This window comes from Ranitomeya imitator, chromosome 1, assembly GCF_032444005.1.
Source record: "Ranitomeya imitator isolate aRanImi1 chromosome 1, aRanImi1.pri, whole genome shotgun sequence".
NCBI classification, from domain to species: Eukaryota; Metazoa; Chordata; class Amphibia; order Anura; family Dendrobatidae; genus Ranitomeya; species Ranitomeya imitator.
The window spans coordinates 432,398,119-432,423,087 of record NC_091282.1 but is presented as its reverse complement, the minus strand read 5'-3'; the positions used below and the strand labels follow the sequence as shown (position 1 = coordinate 432,423,087).

Sequence of the window (24,969 nt, the reverse complement as noted above, 5' to 3'; positions counted from 1 at the left end):
CCAGCCATTGACTGTGCATGCATGCCGGGAGTTGTAGTTTTGCCACAGCTTGGAGACCTCTGTCCTACAATTAACAGAGAATGGCCCCTTTAGCTGATGGGCCCCACAGCAGCTGTTATGCTTGCTGCTCTGGTAGGTTAGTTATGTATTGCTATATTTAGTTTGGCAAATGTAACCAACAATATTCAAATTCTGAAATAAGGGACACATTCCTCCATCCCAAAAAAACGACTGCCGACAATAATTCTAACCAGAGACACGCTCTAGGAGTCCAATGTTACGGTTTGCCGCCTAATATATGCAATTCATAAACAGATCCGTAAGTGTATGACATTTTTTATTGGAACAGTTTTATATACACTTGTACAAAATTGGGTAGTACAACCCTTGGATTAAACAATTCCATTTGCTCTCCAAAACTAAAAGAAAGCAGAAATAACTTATGAAACTATACAAAAAACATTGTAAAAATTAAACAATTGCAGAAATGACTATGCCAGAAAATTGCAAGTTATTGATCTGCATTGAAAGTTTGTACTGTAATATCTTACCACCCTTACAGAACCGATGCTTGGGCAGCATCCATTCTGGAAGACTTGATGCAAAGTGATTTGATCAATTTTTCGAGATTTCCATAATGTAACTTTTGCATTCTTCACTTGTCATTGTCCTTATCTGTTGTTAGGAGGTGTGACACCCAGAAAATATATCAAGCTTTTCAATCTCAACAACACATAAGGGATCTTCTTTAGTCTACAGTTCAGTTTGTAACAAGAAATTAATTTCACAGGCTGAAAACAATTAATGGAAGAATTGTAGTTAATATTTCTTTAAGATATTAATGCATGGAACTCAGTAAATTATACTTAGAGAGATTCCATAATAAATTCCTGCATGGCATCCAGAGAATGGATCTTCATGTGTGCAAACAGCAGCTTATATTATGCTGATGTTTGATAGGTTAGTGCTATTGCTGGCTCCATTTAAAAGGTCATTATTTGTTAATATCCAATCGTAGTAGATTAGGAAACTGCAATCTCCTAAAGCAGACTATTCTTTTTAACAACCTAAAGTTTTATATAAATGCGTTGTTTTTTTTTAAATCACCTACAGAAAAGTTATGCAACTTTCTAAAGCTACTTTGTTTCAATAACTCAAAAACAAAATTCAATACAGTGACTAGAACATATGGTCTATATCAAGAAGCTGAAAACATGTCCTGATCACGTCTTAGGGTAATGCTTACATGTGGTGCTTTTGCTGGCTTTTTTGTGTGTCGGGTGCTTATAATAACCACCCAAAAGAATGGGTGAAAATGCAAGTAAAAGCCCTGCAAAAACGGCACGTTAAAAGCGTCAAAAACACGCGTCTTCTACGCAGCTGCAAAAACGCAACATGTGAACATACCACTACTGACCCAGGTGCACGGCTGGTTTAAAGAGAGCAGACCGCTTTTCCTCCTACTCTTGGTTCTAATGAGCAAGTGTGTGTTCTCAATAGGAAGTGGGGAATATGCTGCTGCCAATCACCTCTAGGGTGGCTAACCTTCCCGGACAACAACAGGATTGGACACTTGAATTCATGGTGTGTCTAGCAGGCCACCCAGACACATAACATAGTCGAAGAGGTTGTCCACCTTTTCTCAAATATAAACTGGGGACTTAACGCCAGTGGCGTAACTAATCTATGGACCCCGATGCAAGATTTGGGCTCCTCCCCATTCTGAATATGTATATATACATATATGCGCCCTCCATCCTGGTATGTATGTCCTTCTTTCTGTCCCCATCCTGGTATATGTCCCTCATTCTGGGACCCATCCTGGTATATATCCCCATCCTTGTATATATGTCCCCCGTTATGCCGCTGCTCTTTGTGTAGAAAAAAAGAAAAAACCATGATACTGACTAATTGCAAAAGCCTTGCACCTGTGCCAATTGGATAAGCTCATGGCATGTTTTCACCCTCGGACACCCATTAAAAGCACTGAGAAATTGCACAAAGTACTTCTGCAATTACAAAACTTTTTCATACAATACACCCAGAAAAACCCTTAAAAAGTATTACGGTATGTTTCCGATTCACTATATATGTCCTATACTGTAACTCAAAAAGTTGCTGTTACGGCCCATTGGTACACTAAATGTTATTTAGTACACGATGCAACAGACTTTGATGAACGGTATTACTTTATGGGCCACAAATGACATATCTCAGCCGATTACAAAACTTAGGTCTTTCCTAATTTCCTGGTTGCTTGTAGCTACTGAGAGAAATAGACTAAAATAAACAGTAATTTGTTGAAGTGGGGTGTATTGCACAATATTTGCATTGATAAATACCTATAAATCTGCTTTAGAAGAACAGAGATGAAATAAAACTATAATCTAGAAATGGCTGGGTTAAAATGGACACATTTTACTCAAAGGCCATTATAACCTACTGTATATGTTTCTGTATACCTGAAGAGAAAAAACTACATTTCCTAACTACAAAAAGTGCTCTGTATATGGCTAGGACTATATGGAAGGGCAGTCACAGCATCATTGCACTGCTCCCAACATCTGTAACCGCTATGGACCATCAGTTATCTGAGCGAGAACCTAGCAGGAAGTGTTCACTCCTCCGCCAGCACTTCTACAGGTGAAGTGCAGGACTACGTCATGTAGAAATATCATGGGTCTTCCAGAAGGAGACACATTTTTTGCAGAGGATCTTAGCTATGACCAGTAGATGAGCATCTGGAAAGAGTTTGAATTGATTTTTTAAAACTAAAGCAGGAAACCCCTTTAAGTGATAGCTTGTTTTCAATCTGTCACCCCAGACCCCCAAACATCCTTAGTAAAGTGTTGTAGGCAGCATCCTGCCTAAGTGGAAATGCCAAAACAGCACTTCTTATCAATTTCAACCATTTAGGCAAGTTTCTATCTACCAGAGGCCTTATGAAGATCATACATGCAGGGTAAAAACCCCCCACTATTTTTCACTTTACACTGAACGTCTATTTCCCTCTACATTATTCTTACATTTACTACAAATTCCTGAACTGTAAACATAATTGATATAATAATGCACTTTTATGTAAAATTATTAAGAAAACACACCATTAAAGTGATAAATCCTTACCTTTCAAAAAGTTGCTTATCTTTGCTGTAGGTAAATGCTATATGTACACGTTTGTAACCTTTTATTCTTTTGTTTTAATGTATCTAAAACCAAAAAATGAGGCAACATTGTAAATAGCCTTGATTAACAATCTATAGCTCCTATGTAAATTGATGTGGTTTCATGGTTACAGATTAGATACAAACAATCCCTTAGGCTTCGATTCATCAAGACCAGTGTTGTTCACATTGGTCTTGATGGGGTTGTGTGCTGGAGTCAGATGCTACTGATTCATGGAGCGCTGCATGCCTCATGCCCCTTTATGAATCAAGAAAGTTGGAGAAGTGGTGGGCACCTAGCCACTAATTTTACTCCCATCGGGAATTAGAGTAAGATTTGTGGCACAGCGAATTCGACTCGTGGTTGTTGCCAAGGGCACATCCGCCCACTTTGTTGAAGCTGGATGAAAGTTGGAAACTTTTAGCACAATTTTGAGCTGCACTAAAACTTTGCTACTTTTCATAGAATTCTGGAATAAAGGCTTTGATGAATCAGGCCCTTAGTGAAGTCTGATCTTGCAGCTTTGTGTAACTCATTTCTATCTGTCCCCTCTTCCCCCACCTGACGGTCAGCAAGAAGAGAAGGCAAAGGGAATGGAGTAACAAAACTAGACAGTTTGTTTGTAATCTATAACCATAGAAATGAATTGGTCTGCATAGTGCAATTTTGACAAAATAGTGTTCACATCGTTTAACAAGCCAAATATATTGAGATGATTATGGAGACATCTTCAAAGGCATTGTATTATATCAGTGGCATTTTAGCTCTTCGATTCTTCCCTCTTCTATAAAAACAGGGGATTTTTTCACACGTGCAAGGAGGTTTTCCAACATTTTGGAAAATCTACTTGTGTCTTCTTAAATGTCTCCGATTCGAAGAGCTTATTAGCTGGTCATACATGGTCCAATTTTGGGCCAAATTAGCCAAAATGTGTATGGACAGAAACAATTTTGTAAATGTAAAAATGTCAATGTCGCCAAACTAGAATTACACATTAAGGCCTGTTGTCTATCTGGATATTTTCTACTAAGGCTGCATGGCCACTCATGTTAGGACCAGACTATGACACAAGTAGGTAAACAAGAATATCATCTATGTGATGTTGAGAAAAGCAAATTATTCAATCATTTCCAAAATGTAAATGATGCCCAAAGCCATGTATTTTACAGTGATAATGACTGGACTTTGCACTGTAGTTTCCACAGTAATTTAAAATCCTGTTAAATGATGGTGTATGGTTTGATTCCTTCTCGCCTCATGAGGGCACGGATTGGTTTCTTGGAATGTCGTCCTTGTAATTCTCCTTCACCAGTTTTGTACTGAGCATTACACCAATGTTTTAAGAGAAGCACAATGATGGAATTCCATGCATGAAAAGTATTATTATTCCTGAATTTGACACAATGGAGCCATACGCGCCCCTCTTGATTTAAAGCCACAGCAAAGTGTTATAAAAGGTTATAAAAACGATGTTTTCATCAGAAGTGGTAAAGACACATGCGTCGTAAGTCAATCACAAAATAAACATCATCTCCTTAATGTCACTTTGACTAAAGTTCACTTATCTTAAACTCAAAAAGAAGTGATGTGGTTGGATGTACTCAGAAGCTGAAACGCGTCGAACCTCGATTTTATCATAATCACCAATACAAATCCAATCGAAATCCGTACTGTACCTATACATCTTAAAGCAAGTCAGGATGCTATATAATACAATGCTCAAACATCTTATGTCAACTACTTAACAGACAGACATCATTATCTCAATGATTACACACAGAGCTCGGGGGGGCTTTGAAGATGAAAGTCAACAGGAAAAACCCCACAAGGATTTCGATAACATGATACATGAAGTCACTGTGTAGAATTTGTGCTTGTTGATGTTAAGCTCTTCATTTTTTTTTTCTTTCTGCTCGATGTGCAAAACCAGAAATGCTTGTAGTTGTCCTCATTTAGCCTTTTACAAAGATCTCCCACTAAAACCACATGCTGCCCCTGGCAGTAAATGAGAAAAACGTTAAACCAAACCATACTGTTTTGTTTGTTTTTTTCAAGTCCCTTAACATATTTTTTTTTTTTATATTTTTTTAATCTGGTTATCTGGAAGAATTATTTTGTTATGTGGAATAAAAGAATTAGGTGTTTCAAAAACTGAAACAGAGGTAGAAAGTGTATGTTTTTTTTTAGTTTTTTGTATTTTTTATTCTTTTCCTGACATTCCTTATTTCGTAGTATAATTGAACTGTAGTGTATTTTTGCAACAGTCTTTCTATGGCCTAAAGACAGACGTACGATTGCACATTGTTTAATATTAATTTGTAATCAAGGAATAGTATTAAATAAAAAATAATAAGGTGCCTACTGTGCTGTACCTCTCGCTTTTCACCTTTTCTCGAAATGCTACACAAGGAGGAATACATCTCATTTTCGGTTTTGTTACGGGATTCCCTTTCAGTGCACAGAAGACACGGACTTGGAACCCTTTGTTTATACCAATTTTCCCCCCTTACTTGTGCAATAGACTCCGTCATGTGGATTTTGAAGGTCAGTCCAAATGAATGAAATGTTTTAAAGACATCCAATGAAGTAGGCACTAGAGCCATGTGAAAATTGTAAAAAACAGTATAAAAACAAGACCCTTGGCACTTGTATGACTATAAAATTGACCAAGGGTTATGGTATCATATCTGGGATCAGAATTACTGCTAATGTTTCCTCCCCGTGCATATATGAAATTGTTTTTAAAGGCTAAGTGAATCAGTAAAAAAAAAAAAAAAAAAAAAAAAGCCATGTTTAGCTGACAGCGTGGACTATTTTGACAATCGTCCTTTCTACTCGTTACATAGGAACCTGTGGAGTGATCGGAGTGCGTCTATCTACTACGAACATGGAATGGACCGAATCTCGTATGTACAAAGACATGAATTTGTAAACTGCCTGTGTGGCCAAGCTCTGCATAGTTACCCCCCACCCCTCACCGCTGAGGAGGCCATCACACCAATGGTCAGCCTCCCCAGTATGGAACAAGTCTGAAAATATCACCGTCATGTGAAATTATCACTGGAAACATAAGGTGCAAAAAAGTCTTCATTCCATTTGGTTCGTCTGGCTACCAAATGAAATGATGTAAACGTGAATTGGATAATTAGATCGAGAACCTAAATGACACAATGGTGAGGCATTTAAGGAGAGTGACACTTTCTGTCAGTCTGTGCATGCTGAGTGTCGTCCCACAATCAGAAAGTGCGGTACTGTAGTGGATGCAGTGACAGACCAACTGCCTGGCATTGATCTATGCAATAGACTTCTTTGTAAGTTCACACTGCTTAGTGTCGACGCGCTCATTTACCCTAAGCACTAAGACGACAGCAATGCATCTGTCAACAGCCCGGTCAAACATTCTGGTTTTGCAGGAACTGGTTGTCATTGCTATGTTGGTAACAAAATGTGCATAGCAGTATACAATTCTACTGAAATGACCCTCAGATAACTCATCTAAGTTTGCAGGATAAAGCATACACGTTCCTTCAGTGTCCAACACAGCTGCACGCAAGTCCTCAGAAGATGCAAAGTGGACGTAGAGACGTTTGCCGACCGTCGTACATGGTGCGAAATGACTTCCACTGCAGGACGTGTGTCTTGTATGCTGAATATACAATTGATTACCGAGTATTGCATCTCCCCTTAACAACAAGTGTTTCCCAACCTGCAAATGAGACAGACTCAGGGTGGTAGAGGATCCACCAAATATGCCTTCTAGCCCTCAGTTAGCTTTATGCCGATTTTTCCCTTTCCTCTGCCATGCTCCATAGGAAATGCTGCAGGTCCTACCAAAGTGCCCCAGTCAACGGAGGTGACTGCGTTCATCCATATTATAGGGAGATCAATAGTCCATCAACAATAAAACACAGATTTCAAGACATTGTAAGACATTATCCCACAAGAAACCAAGTTCAAGCATGTTCTATACTAGCTTGCTTTATAAAATGTATATATTCCAAATGTCATCAAGGAGAAAAAAAAAAAGAGGATTCCCTTATATACGTATGCATGTGTCCTCATACTTGTACTTCGTTCACAAATGTAAAGCTAATCCATTGTGGTTTCTATTTCATAAACACATATGCATGCCAGCGCAAGCACAAACGATAGTACAGTCAAAACCGTGATGGTACAGATCACACCACTACAAAAAAATACCTAGAGTTGGATGCCGCCAAAAGAAACCGGGCAGCAGTTTCCTTTAAATACACTGCTGCAGAAGCATGAATGGTAACCTGCTACATTTCCTTTGACAAGATGCAAGATGATATGTACAGCAGCTGAGATTTTCATTTGACAGCTTGGTTACTCTATGATTGTATACTCAGATGAAGGTTGAGTTGGACCTCTTGGACCTCTTAATCATGCTTGGATGGAAATCTGTATGGCGTCGGGCGTGCTTGGTCAGGTGGTCACTCCTCATGAACCTCTTCTCGCACAGGGGACATCGAAACTGCTTCTCACCCGTGTGTGTCCGGTAATGGCGCGTCAGCTCATCTGACCGGGAGAACTTTTTAAGGCAGTCGGGCCATGTGCATGGAAAAGGACGTTCACCTATGGGGGTAAAAAAGAATTACCTAAAAAAGAGAAAAAGACAGAACCGTCTAGAAATATATGAAAGCTATAGATTACACTTCCCTCTGTCCTTTGAAGCTTTCCACTATTTGACATGTATATGTCAAATATTATAGGTTGTGAACCTGTGGAGCTTCGGGGCTCCTAAAGAGGGCTAGCATAATTGGGAATTTCATGGTTAGAGAGAACACGTGCCAGGATCCCTTCTCTCCATTAACTGCAATATTTGTAGAACATTGATATGAGGTAACAATGATTGCAGAGGTGGGTGGGGTGGTGTTAAAGAGAAGTCCTATTATGGGCTTTAGTCAATAATTGTAATCACCATTTTATAGGAATTCTGGTTCTTTTTTTTTTTTTGACTTGTATAGTTCCTCTGTTATTCCTATTAAAAAATAATGAATAAATTGACAATTGGATGTTACCAGCTAGGGGTATGACATTCTATCCAATCAGTGCTGTCTGTACCAAACAGGGGTACACCCCTTTGACAAGGGGAATAGTACCAAACACTTGTCAATGTATTCATAAATTAATAAATTAGAGCTATAACAAAGGAACACACAATGCAGAGAAGAGAAAGATGCAGTCAGTATTTTCTTCATTTCCTAAAACAATCAAGTCTGGAGAGTGGACAGCTCATTTAACATTCCATAAGGGTTAACCCTCACCTCAGTAATACGTATGCCCGATTACTACTGCTAAACAATAGAGCGCCAGTATAATCTAAAACTATATGGGTTTTATCACTCTACAAGCAAAGATATACCGTACTTCCTGTATAATAATGGTTGTCAGAAATGAAACCCAATTTCGGCCCATTACTAGATAAGCGATATGGGTTAACCCTTTACAGCTTAAAAAGGTAACTATACCTTCATCAGGCCCCACTATAGTGCCCCATACCCTTTCTTACCACCTGACGCCGAACTGAACGTGGGTATGGGCTGCATATGTATGCTACATGTGAGCAAGGCCTATGTGACACCTTAGGCAGCAGCTTGTCAAATTCCTTAAATTAAGGCAATGTTCATGCAGACACCCAGAGCTCGGTGTCACCGGCAGTCGGTAGGTTATATATTTAAATCCTTGCTTCTGCATACATAGCAGTCTCCTGCCAATGCAGATGTGACAAGGTAATGAGACATAAGGGCCACTTCATAAATCGCTCACTTTTAGTTGCAACAGCGTAGTCGGATTTCATATCCTAGGAAACTAGCATGAGCCGAGTATGTCATCCATTCACAATGACATACTGTTAGTATACACTGTGATGACATGTGACAACAGGAGTGTACACATGGTTGCAGGCGGCATATAGCAAATCAAATGTGCCTCCTGATTAACATTACCATGTCCTACACACCAGAGACTGGAAGACATTGTGCTATTTTTGCTCCATTTCTTTTCTAGAATCTTTGGGTTAAATGGGCAATAGATCTTCATTGATCCCAAGATAGAGATAGGAATACTCATTTAATTCCCCACACACTGTTTTGCCAATATTGTAGGACCTCCAGAGATAGGACCTTTACACAGGTTTTCACTACAAAAGAAAAAATGAAACCAACTGGCGTCCCATAGCAGCAGACTGTTCTGTCTCTATGGTATGTACTCCTTTGTCTGACATCATATGGTCTGTTTCCAAAACATCCTACAGGGGTTATAGTCAATCAATGTAGGGTGCAGACATCTTCATGCATGATTACTCAAGGTCATGTAAGGTAAGCTACCAAATTCTATGCCGTGAGATACCCAAACATATTTAACCCATTATCTCCCAATATCCATTTTTTGGGACGCCTAATCTTTTGCTTCTAGCAACTAAGATTTTATAATTAGGTCCAATTTTTTTGTGTTGTGTTTGTAAAATGAATGTTTTCAAAATAGGAAATCATGTCATTGTCATTTTTAATTGAATATTGGGACGCCCTTTTCTGAAAAATCCATAAAATGAACATTTCTAATTTGGTAAGTAATGGGTCAACAAATATTGGTCAATCTTGCTTACTTTGTTGGGACCTTCAGATCATTTAATTGGAAGGCTTCTCTTTTTGTGGCTTTCATATTTCACTTTTGTTCTTAAGGGACGTGGTCGAAGCAGGAACCTTTCTCCTTGTCGAGATTGCCAAGCCACCGTAAAGAGACTTATAGGCCATGCAATGTTCATCTGGGAATTTAAAGGGAATCTGTCAACACACTTAAGTTATGTAACCCATTTATATGAGCATACAGGTTATAGACTGCTGAAAACAGTCCTACCTGTATGTCTCATTGATGATGCCTTCTTTTTGAGAAATCTGCTTTTGTCCAATTATGTAAATTAGATCTTCTAGGCTATGGGGAGGATAACTCTGCCTCTGCACTTCATTATCACATGTATCGCCTCACACAGCGTCTGCACATTCCATCTCTCGGCGTTCCTTTTCAGTGTTCCGCCCTACTTTGGGCGTAGGCTTCATGTTCCTTCCGCGCAATAGAGTCAATGATACTGGGAGTGGAAGTACCAGTGACTTGACGACACCTGCGCAGTAGGAAAGTGAAGCTTATGCCCAAAGAAGGGCGAAACACTGAAGAGGAACGCTGAGAGATAGAATGTGCAGGTGCAAGATTTCCGGACAAGCACCTGCGTCACAGGTACAAAGTGAAGCTGTGGGAGTTGATACATAGGAATATAAAATGCTGAGGCAGTGTCATCTCCAGGCACCATCCACACCGGAGCCTGCAAGAGGTAATTTATATAAAAGTGATAAGATGATTTCTCAACAAAAAGGCATCTAATATGAGGCACACAAATAGTCTCCTCAGCAGTCTATATTAATAAGTTAGATAGGTCAAATGTGGTGACAAGTTCCATTTAAGTATGCAAATATCTTCTTCAAAGAGAACTCTAGTGCCACTTCATAAGGGTAGCTAGGGAAGCATGGTGGCTCAGTGGTTAGGACTGATGCTTTCCAGCATCGGGGGCCTGGGTTCAAATCCCATCAAGGACAACATCTCCAAGGCGTTTTTATGGGTTTCCTCCCACACTCCAAAGACATACTGATAGGGAATTTAGATTGTGAGCCCCAAAGGGGACAAGTGGTGATAATGTGTGGATTATGGCGCTATATAAGCAACGCATAATAATACTACTATAAGTCAATGTTCACCCTTTAAAGAGGCTTTCCAAATAACTTAGCGTAACAAGCCAGGCCAGAGAATAATCCATCATCAGAGGTGTTTGGCAGTTGCTTACCCCTCTCTTTCTATTAGGAATGCAAATTGCCTCTTCATTGAGTGCCAAGCTGCTGTAAGGAGCTTAGGAACTTATATATGAAAATATCCTCTTTATAGAGGAAGAGGACAAGAATTCTAGTGCCACCTATTGGGAGAAGCAATCCTAGAAGATAGTAACAAGCCTTGCCACACCACTTAGGATAAAACGCCAAACCAGACAATAAACCACCACTAGAGGATGATTTTGGCAGCTGTTTACCCAGCTCTTCCCATTAGTATGTAAATTGCTTCTAGTGATGAGCAAACGTGCTTGGATAAGGAGTAGTCCGAGCATGCTCGCGTGCTAACAGAGTCCCCGTGGCTACATGTTTCGCGGCTGTTAATACAGCCATAACACATGCTGGGATTTCCTGTTTGTTAGGCAATGCCTTCCTGTGTTGCAGCTGTCTAACAGCCGCAAGACATGCAGCCGAAGAGACTTGAACGTAGTATTTGAGTATGCCGAAGACACTTGGTCAGCACCCAAGCATGCTCGGATAACACATTATCCGAGCATGTTCGCTAATCACTAATTGCCTCTTCAGAAAAAAAGAGAATTTGAATTCTAATGCCACCTATTGAAAGTTGCAATCCTCAAAGTCAATATTAACCTTTTAACTAGACTTGATACATGACTTGAGATAAGAAGGCCAAAAGCAGACACTTCATTTGCAGACACGTTTTATGGTGTTTGCCCCTACAGTATAATGCAGGTGATCTGATTTGGCTAGGTGATACGCCTCTGACACAGAATCAAAGGGGAAATGTTTCTCCTGATGGAGAATGCCAAGCTGGAGTAAGGAGACTTACAGGCCATGAAATACTCCTCTGAAAATTTAAATATGTAAAATATCCTAAGTCATGTGGCAAGGGTTGTTAAAGTGTTGCTATATCCAATAGGTGGAACTAGAGGTCAAGTTCTCTTTCTCTGTGATGAGAATATTGACATGTTTAAATTCCTAGCCGAGCATTGCTTGGCCTATATGTCTCCTTACACTGGCATGTCATTCTCAATAAGAAGAAATATCCCCCCTTATTTCCACTAGAAACACATGGTTCACCAAGCAAATATGCATATTTATTGGAAGTCGGCAGCCAACAGCTCCCTTTGTAGGAGCAGCAGACCTACATGTGATTTCATTTGAAGTGGCACAGGTTGTCTCAGACTAAGCCCATGAGTTAAATCATCAGGCGTATACACAGAGGATGATGGGAAAGATATGGCAAGATGAAAATTGTGCTCCTTTTAACAATTCCTTGTTGGAGAGAAGGTCTCCCTGACCCTCAACTGATCCCTTCTGTTTCACAATGTGAACAGATGGAGCTCCAGGTTCACAGCCTATAGGAAAGAAGAATTAGGTCATGGGTTACCGTTTAATGCCTATAGTCCCCCTCCGTGTAGGTACATGGTCTATTGTACCTAGGAGTACTTGTATAGCCTATCGTGTTGGACACATTTAGATAACTACATAGCGTAGATGAGTCCTACCATTCATTTGTAAGAATGCTGAACCTGCAGACATATCCATCAAAAAGCTGGTGAGAAATGACAAGGGATGTCTGGCAGTAAAAGAGATGATTATACAGGATGGCCTCCAGTGATGTCACCTGCTCATAAACCCAGGTTTCATACTGCATTCTGCATGGAGTATTCTTAAAAAGTCTTTGTTTGCACCCACAGCAGAACTTCTATGGGTGGAGAGGCTGGAGCAAGCGAGGGCTGCTGTACTTTTCCACAGACACACCCGAGCCTCACTATTTCTTGGCTGTAACCAATCATGCCCACGGAAACAAAAGAATACTGACCAGAGTTTCAGCGGGATCACTGCCTCTTACAGGGATCTCCTGACCCCTCTCCTCCCCACCCGAAAATGAAAAGCCATAAACATCAATCTAATAAAAACTCTAATAAATGCAAATGTGCTGGCGAGTACAGAGGAGACCTGACAAATGTGATGTCACCCTCTCCGAGACTCAGGTCTCGGTGGCATAATTAGAAGGTTCTTGCAAGGTGGCTGCAAAGTCATCCATGCCAATAGAAATGCAGATGAAACTAGAGATTTCTCATGCGAAACCGCAAATTGTGCACTTAGTCATGGCATCGTCTACCACACCTTTCAGCCCACAGATGGCATATGGGGCATGCCTACACTTGGAGGATGAATCATTGAGTTTGTTGGGAAATGTGAATGTAAGCAGAATATCAGCGGAGGGCTGAGACATAATGCAGATCTGAACACCACGACTCTCCAATTCTCCGTCAGGAGGTGTAATATCTCGTTTGTTGGATTAAAGATGTAAATATGGGGGGGGGGGGTAGTATTTGGGGTGGTGGGGAGCCAGCTGTTGTGAGATGGAGGGTCTGCGATACACTAGATGCTGTCTGAGAGCGGGCGGTGGAGCAGCAGAAATACAATCTCCTCAGTCAGTCTCAGTGGAAGAGGTAATCTGAGGTCAGCTCGTTGGTATGGAAGTGCGGAAGCAGATAATGAAGAATGCGATTAGACAGCTCGCTCATACCCCTGCTGGCTCGGAATCAAACGAGAGGGAAAAGATACATCCACAAATACAAAGCCCACCAGACTGCCACATCCAGAGATTAGGAACCCGGCTAATCTGAAAATACCCCCCTAATCTGCACACCTCTCACACACCAACCGGTGATCTACCTGGCCAATCTAGATGGAATCGGGCTAGTAGGTGGCATCTCGCTCCCAACTTTGGTCATAGGGTGACTGGACCCAGTGACCTAAGCTGATCCTTCTCGGATAAGTTATTCGCAGCCATCGGGCACTTTCATGCCCTTTTTCGAAACTCTAGAGTGTGTTGAATGAATGGCACTCAACCCAGGTGAATGTTGCTTGTCGAGTGACGTCATGCTACAAACCACGTGGAAATGGTAGCCACCCACCGGTTGGCCGGGTTACAAATCAAGGCGTGACCATAGGGGTGTTTCCCGAATCTACGGGAACCACCTTCTATAAAGCTCACAACGCGTCAACCACGTTGCCAAAAGCATGTAGTGAGTCACAACTCTGGGGGCAAGAATGGCAGAAGAAGGGCACTAGGAATACCACCTAGGGGGCGACAACCACGTTACCAAAAGCATGTAGTGAGTCACAACTCTGGGGTCAAGAATGGCACAAGGGGGGCACTAGGAACACCACCTAGGGGGCGACAACCGTTACCAAAAGCATGTAGTGAGTCACAACTCTGGGGTCAAGAATGGCACTAGGAACACCACCTAGGGGGCACCCACTAATAAGTGAATTTGGACCTCGGCACTTTATTCGGAGGGCAGCAGAAGGCTCCGATAGGCACGGTTCGCAGACCGCTTGTGTTGGTAAAAGTGGTCAGCCTAATGAGACATGAGCTGGCAGGTGTAAGGGGCACGCACTGCCCCCTGCAGGGCTACATTTTACATTTGCTGGAGGGAAAGTGAACTTGGCAGGAGTTCACATGAACTTACTGCAATGTTGTGAGCAGGTCTATGCCAGCTGTAGCACACAATGCCCACTTAGTGCAGTAACAGAAAGCGGCTGAGGTGGCATGTGTGTGTCTCCCTCAGTGCCCACAGGTGGGTGCAGTACTGACCTGTGTGCACGCGGTAGTGGGCTTTGAGGTGGGACGACTTGCCGTACACCTTGCCGCAGCCGCTATAAGGACACCTGTGCCTCTTCTCGCTGGAGGAGCCGGCGGGGCGTGGCGGGGAGCCGGGTGGGCGTGGCTGCGCGGAGTCGGGCTCGGGGCTGTAGTCCGTCCGGCTGGGGGTCGTGCTGCTGGAGCTGGTGGTCACGTCACTGTCCGAGCTGAGCTCCTCGTCGCTGTACACCGGGGAGGGCAGCGGCCGGTACTTGTTCAGCTCCAGCAGGCTCTTGGCGATAGTGAGCAGGGTGCAGTAGTCCTTCCAGGCGTCCCCCGGGCCGTCGTGCAGCTCCTTGGCCAGCCCCGGCTCCGCCATTGTCCGCAGGTGCAGGCTCTGCTCCTGCTCGGCCATCCTGCGCAGGTCTGCAGGTGCGGACTGGCCGTCCGGGCGGGCGGGCTCGGCGCCCTGCTGGTGCGCGCGGTGGGAGATGGACACCAGACACTGAGCCGCCACCAGGTCCATGTAGGCGACAGCTGTCATCGCAGGCGGAGAAGGGTGTGCGGCGGTGCGCTCAGCGAGTGCAGCCCCTCATGTTCCGCAGTCTGGGACCTCCCCGCCGCTAGTGCACAATGCCCCTCCTGTGTCTGCAGCACACTTTCCCAAACTTCCAGCCCACACGTGGCAGCTCCGGGGCTAGCGCAGCATTGTGGGCTTTGTCTCCCTGACTGTGCCCAGTGCACTCGCAGACAAAGCTGAGGAGATGAGACACTTGTCGCCGCCTCCACTCAGGGCTCAGGAATTCTCCGGCTCGGTAACAATTTAACAGAACCCCCCGCGTCACAATGGGATGCGGCTCCCATAGGTTCTGATGGAAGGGGACCTTCTATTCTGTTTACCTCCGTGCCTCTTCCAATCAGGGCGCCCCTCCCGGCCAGGGGCGGGCTGGCAGCCGGGGCGCCGACCAATCACAGCGCTCCCCCTGTTTCCAGCGTGCTACTCCGCCAGACACACATACACACACTTACAGACGGGCACACAGCTGGCTCTTAAAGGGGCGACGCGTCCGCAGCTGTCCTCCTCCTCAGGGTGGGAGCAGTGAGGACTCAGTCCTGAGGTGACCCCGTCTGCAGGAGGAGCTGCGCACACAGCAGACACCGGAGAGGGGGCACATGGAGTCCGACACGCCGCACGGCTCTGCCCCACAGCCCAGGGACCACTGGCAATGAGGCAATCGTCAGGAGAGGGCTCTTATTGTTGGGCAAGGAAACCGAAGCATGATAGCCGAGCTGTGGGGGTGGGGTGCATAGGATGGGGGGCTGGTGCCATACAGCTGGTGCCCTGCCTGCCATATAGTGTACACAGCAGTCTCCTGCCCCTACTTGTGCCTGGGCTAGAGCTGAGCACGTAGCCTCCTATATACAGCATGAGCCCCACACAGCCTCCTATATACAGCATGAGCCCCACACAGCCTCCACTATACTGCATGAGCCCCACACAGCCTCCTATATACTGCATGAGCCCCACACAGCCTCCTATATACTGCATGAGCCCCACACAGCCTCCTATATACAGCATGAGCCCCACACAGCCTCCACTATACTGCATGAGCCCCACACAGCCTCCTATATACTGCATGAGCCCCACATAGCCTCCAATATACAGTATAAGCCCCACACAGCCTCCTATATACAGCATGAGCCCCACATAGCCTCCAATATACAGTATAAGCCCCACACAGCCTCCTATATACAGCATGAGCCCCACACAGCCTCCTATATACAGTATAAGCCCCACACAGCCTCCTATATACAGCATGAGCCCCACACAGCCTCCAATATACTGCATGAGCCCCACACAGCCTCCTATATACAGTATAAGCCCCACACAGCCTCCTGTATACAGCATGAGCCCCCCACACAGCCTCCTATATACTGCATGAGCCCCACACAGCCTCCTATATACAGCATGAGCCCCACACAGCCTCCTATATACAGTATAAGCCCCACACAGCCTCCTATATACAGCATGAGCCCCACACAGCCTCCAATATACAGCATAAGCCCCACACAGCCTCCTATATACAGCATGAGCCCCACACAGCCTCCTATATACTGCATGAGCCCCACACAGCCTCCTATATACAGCATGAGCCCCACACAGCCTCCTATATACAGTATAAGCCCCACACAGCCTCCTATATACAGCATGAGCCCCACACAGCCTCCAATATACAGCATAAGCCCCACACAGCCTCCTATATACAGCATGAGCCCCACACAGCCTCCTATATACTGAATGAGCCCCACACAGCCTCCTATATACAGCATGAGCCCCACACAGCCTCCTATATACAGCATGAGCCCCACACAGCCTCCACTATACTGCATGAGCCCCACACAGCCTCCTATATACAGTATAAGCCCCACACAGCCTCCTATATACAGCATGAGCCCCACACAGCCTCCAATATACTGCATGAGCCCCACACAGCCTCCTATATACAGTATAAGCCCCACACAGCCTCCTATATACAGTATAAGCCCCACACAGCCTCCTATATACAGTATAAGCCCCACACAGCCTCCTATATACAGTATAAGCCCCACACAGCCTCCTATATACAGCATGAGCCCCACACAGCCTCCACTATACTGCATGAGCCCCACACAGCCTCCTATATACAGTATAAGCCCCACACAGCCTCCTATATACAGCATGAGCCCCACACAGCCTCCAATATACTGCATGAGCCCCACACAGCCTCCTATATACAGTATAAGCCCCACACAGCCTCCTATATACAGTATAAGCCCCACACAGCCTCCTATATACAGCATGAGCCCCACACAGCCTCCACTATACTGCATGAGCCCCACACAGCCTCCTATATACAGCATGAGCCCCACACAGCCTCCTATATACAGTATAAGACCCACACAGCCTCCACTATACTGCATGAGCCCCACACAGCCTCCTATATACAGCATGAGCCCCACACAGCCTCCACTATACTGCATGAGCCCCACACAGCCTCCTATATACAGTATAAGCCCCACACAGCCTCCTATATACAGTATAAGACCCACACAGCCTCCTATATACAGCATGAGCCCCACACAGCCTCCAATATACTGCATGAGCCCCACACAGCCTCCTATATACAGTATAAGCCCCACACAGCCTCCTATATACAGTATAAGCCCCACACAGCCTCCTATATACTGCATGAGCCCCACACAGCCTCCTATATACAGCATGAGCCCCACATAGACTCCTATATACAGTATAAGCCCCACACAGCCTCCTATATACTGCATGAGCCCCACACAGCCTCCTATATACTGCATGAGCCCCACATAGACTCCTATATACAGTATAAGCCCCACACAGCCTCCAATATACTGCATGAGCCCCACACAGCCTCCTATATACAGTATAAGCCCCACACAGCCTCCTATATACAGCATGAGCCCCACACAGCCTCCAATATACTGCATGAGCCCCACACAGCCTCCTATATACAGTATAAGCCCCACACAGCCTCCTGTATACAGCATGAGCCCCACACAGCCTCCTATATACTGCATGAGCCCCACACAGCCTCCTATATACAGTATAAGCCCCACACAGCCTCCTATATACAGTATAAGCCCCACACAGCCTCCTATATACTGCATGAGCCCCACACAGCCTCCTATATACAGCATGAGCCCCACACAGCCTCCTATATACTGCATGAGCCCCACACAGCCTCCTATATACTGCATGAGCCCCACACAGCCTCCACTATACTGCATGAGCCCCACACAGCCTCCTATATACAGTATAAGCCCCACACAGCCTCCTATATACAGCATGAGCCCCACACAGCCTCCTATATACTGCATGAGCCCCACACAGCCTCCTATATACTGCATGAGCCCCACACAGCCTCCACTATACTGCATGAGCCCCACACAGCCTCCTATATACAGTATAAGCCCCACACAGCTTCCTATATACAGCATGAGCCCCACACAGCCTCCAATATACTGCATGAGCCCCACACAGCCTCCTATATACAGTATAAGCCCCACACAGCCTCCTATATACAGCATGAGCCCCACACACCCTCCTATATACAGCATGAGCCCCACACAGCCTCCACTATACTGCATGAGCCCCACACAGCCTCCTATATACAGTATAAGCCCCACACAGCCTCCTATATACAGCATGAGCCCCACACAGCCTCCAATATACTGCATGAGCCCCACACAGCCTCCTATATACAGTATAAGCCCCACACAGCCTCCTATATACAGTATAAGCCCCACACAGCCTCCTATATACAGTATAAGCCCCACACAGCCTCCTATATACAGTATAAGCCCCACACAGCCTCCTATATACAGTATAAGCCCCACACAGCCTCCTATATACAGCATGAGCCCCACACAGCCTCCACTATACTGCATGAGCCCCACACAGCCTCCTATATACAGTATAAGCCCCACACAGCCTCCTATATACAGCATGAGCCCCACACAGCCTCCAATATACTGCATGAGCCCCACGCAGCCTCCTATATACAGCATGAGCCCCACACAGCCTCCAATATACTGCATGAGCCCCACACAGCCTCCTATATACAGTATAAGCCCCACACAGCCTCCTATATACAGCATGAGCCCCACACAACCTCCTATATACAGCATGATCCCCACACAGCCTCCTATATACAGCATGAGCCCCACACAGCCTCCAATATACTGCATGAGCCCCACACAGCCTCCTATATACAGTATAAGCCCCACACAGCCTCCTATATACAGCATGATCCCCACACAGCCTCCTATATACAGCATGAGCCCCACACAGCCTCCAATATACTGCATGAGCCCCACACAGCCTCCTATATACAGTATAAGCCCCACACAGCCTCCAATATACAACATGATCCCCACACAGCCTCCAATATACTGCATGAGCCCCACACAGCCTCCTATATACAGTATAAGCCCCACACAGCCTCCTGTATACAGCATGAGCCCCACACAGCCTCCTGTATACAGCATCAGCCCCCACACAGCCTCCTATATACAGTATAAGCCCCACACAGCCTCCAATATACAGCATGAGCCCCACACAGCCTCCTATATACAGCATGAGCCCCACACAGCCTCCAATATACTGCATGAGCCCCACACAGCCTCCTATATACAGTATAAGCCCCACACAGCCTCCTGTATACAGCATGAGCCCCACACAGCCTCCTGTATACAGCATCAGCCCCCACACAGCCTCCTATATACAGTATAAGCCCCACACAGCCTCCTATATACAGCATGAGCCCCACACAGCCTCCAATATACTGCATGAGCCCCACACAGCCTCCTATATACAGCATGAGCCCCACACAGCCTCCTATATACAGTATAAGCCCCACACAGCCTCCTATATACAGTATAAGCCCCACACAGCCTCCTATATACAGTATAAGCCCCACACAGCCTCCTATATACAGCATGAACCCCACACAGCCTCCAATATACTGCATGAGCCCCACACAGCCTCCTATATATAGTATAAGCCCCACACAGCCTCCTATATACAGCATGAACCCCACACAGCCTCCAATATACTGCATGAGCCCCACACAGCCTCCTATATACAGTATAAGCCCCACACAGCCTCCTATATACAGCATGAGCCCCACACAGCCTCCAATATACTGCATGAGCCCCACACAGCCTCCTGTATACAGCATGAGCCCCACACAGCCTCCAATATACAGCATGAGCCCCACACAGCCTCCACTATACTGCATGAGCCCCACACAGCCTCCTATATACAGCATGAGCCCCACACAGCCTCCACTATACTGCATGAGCCCCACACAGCCTCCTATATACAGCATGAGCCCCACATAGCCTCCAATATACAGTATAAGCCCCACACAGCCTCCTATATACAGCATGAGCCCCACACAGCCTCCTATATACAGCATGAGCCCCACACAGCCTCCTATATACAGCATGAGCCCCACACAGCCTCCTATATACAGCATGAGCCCCACACAGCCTCCAATATACTGCATGAGCCCCACACAGCCTCCAATATACTGCATGAGCCCCACACAGCCTCCAATATACAGTATAAGCCCCACACAGCCTCCTATATACAGCATGAGCCCCACACAGCCTCCTATATACAGCATGAGCCCCACACAGCCTCCTATATACAGCATGAGCCCCACACAGCCTCCTATATACAGCATGAGCCCCACACAGCCTCCAATATACTGCATGAGCCCCACACAGCCTCCAATATACTGCATGAGCCCCACACAGCCTCCAATATACAGTATAAGCCCCACACAGCCTCCTATATACAGCATGAGCCCCACACAGCCTCCTATATACAGCATGAGCCCCACACAGCCTCCTATATACAGTATAAGCCCCACACAGCCTCCTATATACAGTATAAGCCCCACACAGCCTCCTATATACAGCATGAGCCCCACACAGCCTCCACTATACTGCATGAGCCCCACACAGCCTCCTATATACAGTATAAGACCCACACAGCCTCCTATATACAGCATGAGCCCCACACAGCCTCCAATATACTGCATGAGCCCCACACAGCCTCCTATATACAGTATAAGCCCCACACAGCCTCCTATATACAGTATAAGCCCCACACAGCCTCCTATATACTGCATGAGCCCCACACAGCCTCCTATATACAGCATGAGCCCCACATAGACTCCTATATACAGTATAAGCCCCACACAGCCTCCTATATACTGCATGAGCCCCACACAGCCTCCTATATACTGCATGAGCCCCACATAGACTCCTATATACAGTATAAGCCCCACACAGCCTCCAATATACTGCATGAGCCCCACACAGCCTCCTATATACAGTATAAGCCCCACACAGCCTCCTATATACAGCATGAGCCCCACACAGCCTCCAATATACTGCATGAGCCCCACACAGCCTCCTATATACAGTATAAGCCCCACACAGCCTCCTGTATACAGCATGAGCCCCACACAGCCTCCTATATACTGCATGAGCCCCACACAGCCTCCTATATACAGTATAAGCCCCACACAGCCTCCTATATACAGTATAAGCCCCACACAGCCTCCTATATACTGCATGAGCCCCACACAGCCTCCTATATACAGCATGAGCCCCACACAGTCTCCTATATACTGCATGAGCCCCACACAGCCTCCTATATACTGCATGAGCCCCACACAGCCTCCACTATACTGCATGAGCCCCACACAGCCTCCTATATACAGTATAAGCCCCACACAGCCTCCTATATACAGCATGAGCCCCACACAGCCTCCTATATACTGCATGAGCCCCACACAGCCTCCTATATACTGCATGAGCCCCACACAGCCTCCACTATACTGCATGAGCCCCACACAGCCTCCTATATACAGTATAAGCCCCACACAGCCTCCTATATACAGCATGAGCCCCACACAGCCTCCAATATACTGCATGAGCCCCACACAGCCTCCTATATACAGTATAAGCCCCACACAGCCTCCTATATACAGCATGAGCCCCACACAGCCTCCTATATACAGCATGAGCCCCACACAGCCTCCACTATACTGCATGAGCCCCACACAGCCTCCTATATACAGTATAAGCCCCACACAGCCTCCTATATACAGCATGAGCCCCACACAGCCTCCAATATACTGCATGAGCCCCACACAGCCTCCTATATACAGTATAAGCCCCACACAGCCTCCTATATACAGTATAAGCCCCACACAGCCTCCTATATACAGTATAAGCCCCACACAGCCTCCTATATACAGTATAAGCCCCACACAGCCTCCTATATACAGCATGAGCCCCACACAGCCTCCACTATACTGCATGAGCCCCACACAGCCTCCTATATACAGTATAAGCCCCACACAGCCTCCTATATACAGCATGAGCCCCACACAGCCTCCAATATACTGCATGAGCCCCACACAGCCTCCTATATACAGTATAAGCCCCACACAGCCTCCTATATACAGCATGAGCCCCACACAGCCTCCACTATACTGCATGAGCCCCACACAGCCTCCTATATACAGTATAAGCCCCACACAGCCTCCTATATACAGTATAAGCCCCACACAGCCTCCTATATACAGCATGAGCCCCACACAGCCTCCAATATACTGCATGAGCCCCACACAGCCTCCTATATACAGCATGAGCCCCACACAGCCTCCTATATACAGTATAAGCCCCACACAGCCTCCTATATACTGCATGAGCCCCACACAGCCTCCTATATACAGTATAAGCCCCACACAGCCTCCTATATACAGCATGAGCCCCACACAGCCTCCACTATACTGCATGAGCCCCACACAGCCTCCTATATACAGTATAAGCCCCACACAGCCTCCTATATACAGCATGAGCCCCACACAGCCTCCTATATACAGTATAAGCCCAACACAGCCTCCTATATACAGCATGAGCCCCACACAGCCTCCACTATACTGCATGAGCCCCACACAGCCTCCTATATACAGTATAAGCCCCACACAGCCTCCTATATACAGCATGAGCCCCACACAGCCTCCTATATACAGTATAAGCCCCACACAGCCTCCTATATACAGCATGAGCCCCACACAGCCTCCACTATACTGCATGAGCCCCACACAGCCTCCTATATACAGTATAAGCCCCACACAGCCTCCTATATACAGCATGAGCCCCACACAGCCTCCTATATACAGCATGAGCCCCACACAGCCTCCAATATACTGCATGAGCCCCACACAGCCTCCTATATACAGCATGAGCTCCACACAGCCTCCTATATACAGTATAAGCCCCACACAGCCTCCTATATACAGCATGAGCCCCACACAGCCTCCTATATACAGCATGAGCCCCACACAGCCTCCTATATACAGCATGATCCCCACACAGCCTCCAATATACAACATGATCCCCACACAGCCTCCCTATATACAGCATGAGCCCCACACAGCCTCCTATATACAGCATGAGCCCCACACAGCCTCCTATATACAGCATGAGCCCCACACAGCCTCCTATATACAGCATGAGCCCCACACAGCCTCCAATATACTGCATGAGCCCCACACAGCCTCCTATATACAGCATGAGCTCCACACAGCCTCCTATATACAGTATAAGCCCCACACAGCCTCCAATATACTGCATGAGCCCCACATAGCCTCCTATATACAGTATAAGCCCCACACAGCCTCCTGTATACAGCATGAACCCCACACAGCCTCCTGTATACAGCATCAGCCCCCACACAGCCTCCTATATACAGTATAAGCCCCACACAGCCTCCTATATGCAGCATGAGCCCCACACAGCCTCCTATATACAGTATAAGCCCCACACAGCCTCCTATATACAGCATGAGCCCCACACAGCCTCCTATATACAGTATAAGCCCCACACAGCCTCCTATATACAGCATGAGCCCCACACAGCCTCCTATATACAGCATGAGCCCCACACAGCCTCCAATATACTGCATGAGCCCCACACAGCCTCCTATATACAGCATGAGCCCCACACAGCCTCCTATATACAGTATAAGCCCCACACAGCCTCCTATATACAGCATGAGCCCCACACAGCCTCCTATATACAGCATGAGCCCCACACAGCCTCCAATATACTGCATGAGCCCCACACAGCCTCCTATATACAGCATGAGCCCCACACAGCCTCCTATATACAGTATAAGCCCCACACAGCCTCCTATATACAGTATAAGCACCACACAGCCTCCTATATACAGCATGAGCCCCACACAGCCTCCTGTATACAGCATGAGCCCCACACAGCCTCCTATATACAGTATAAGCCCCACACAGCCTCCTATATACAGCATGAGCCCCACACAGCCTCCTGTATACAGCATGATCCCCACACAGCCTCCAATATACAACATGATCCCCACACAGCCTCCAATATACAGTATAAGCCCCACACAGCCTCCTGTATACAGCATGAGCCCCACACAGCCTCCTGTATACAGCATCAGCCCCCACACAGCCTCCTATATACAGCATGAGCCCCACACAGCCTCCTATATACAATATAAGCCCCACACAGCCTCCTATACACAGTATAAGCCCCACACAGCCTCCTATATACAGTATAAGCCCCACACAGCCTCCTATATACAGCATGAGCCCCACACAGCCTCCTATATACTGCATGAGCCCCACACAGCCTCCAATATACTGCATGAGCCCCACACAGCCTCCCTATATACAGCATGAGCCCCACACAGCCTCCTATATACAGCAT

At 46.1% G+C, this 24,969-nt stretch overlaps 1 protein-coding gene across 2 annotated transcripts; it reads right to left on the bottom strand.

The window, feature by feature from the left end:
• Positions 1-320: 320 nt before the first annotated feature.
• KLF9 (KLF transcription factor 9) lies at positions 321-15,521 on the bottom strand. Of its 2 annotated transcripts, XR_011320676.1 has the most exons (3): positions 14,635-15,521; positions 9,794-9,952; positions 7,633-7,761 (listed from the first exon to the last, which is right to left on the bottom strand). XR_011320676.1 is itself a non-coding variant. In XM_069763530.1 (2 exons), exons 1-2 carry the CDS (start codon positions 15,164-15,166, stop codon positions 7,532-7,534), a joined length of 762 nt encoding a protein of 253 aa, XP_069619631.1. In that variant the 5' UTR covers positions 15,167-15,517; the 3' UTR covers positions 321-7,531. The 2 variants fall into 2 exon arrangements, 1 of the variants encoding a protein (XP_069619631.1); XM_069763530.1 differs by lacking the exon at positions 9,794-9,952 and having other exon boundaries at positions 321-7,761; positions 14,635-15,517.
• Positions 15,522-24,969: the final 9,448 nt, after the last annotated feature.

Bases quoted from the DNA above. Each gene is read 5' to 3' on its own strand.
- KLF9 (XM_069763530.1), bottom strand. From the start codon at position 15,166: ATGACAGCTGTCGCCTACATGGACCTGGTGGCGGCTCAGTGTCTGGTG. The intron at 7,762-14,634 runs GTCAGTACTGCA...TTACCCCCATAG, and splicing joins CCACTACCGCGTGCACACAG to GTGAACGTCCTTTTCCATGC.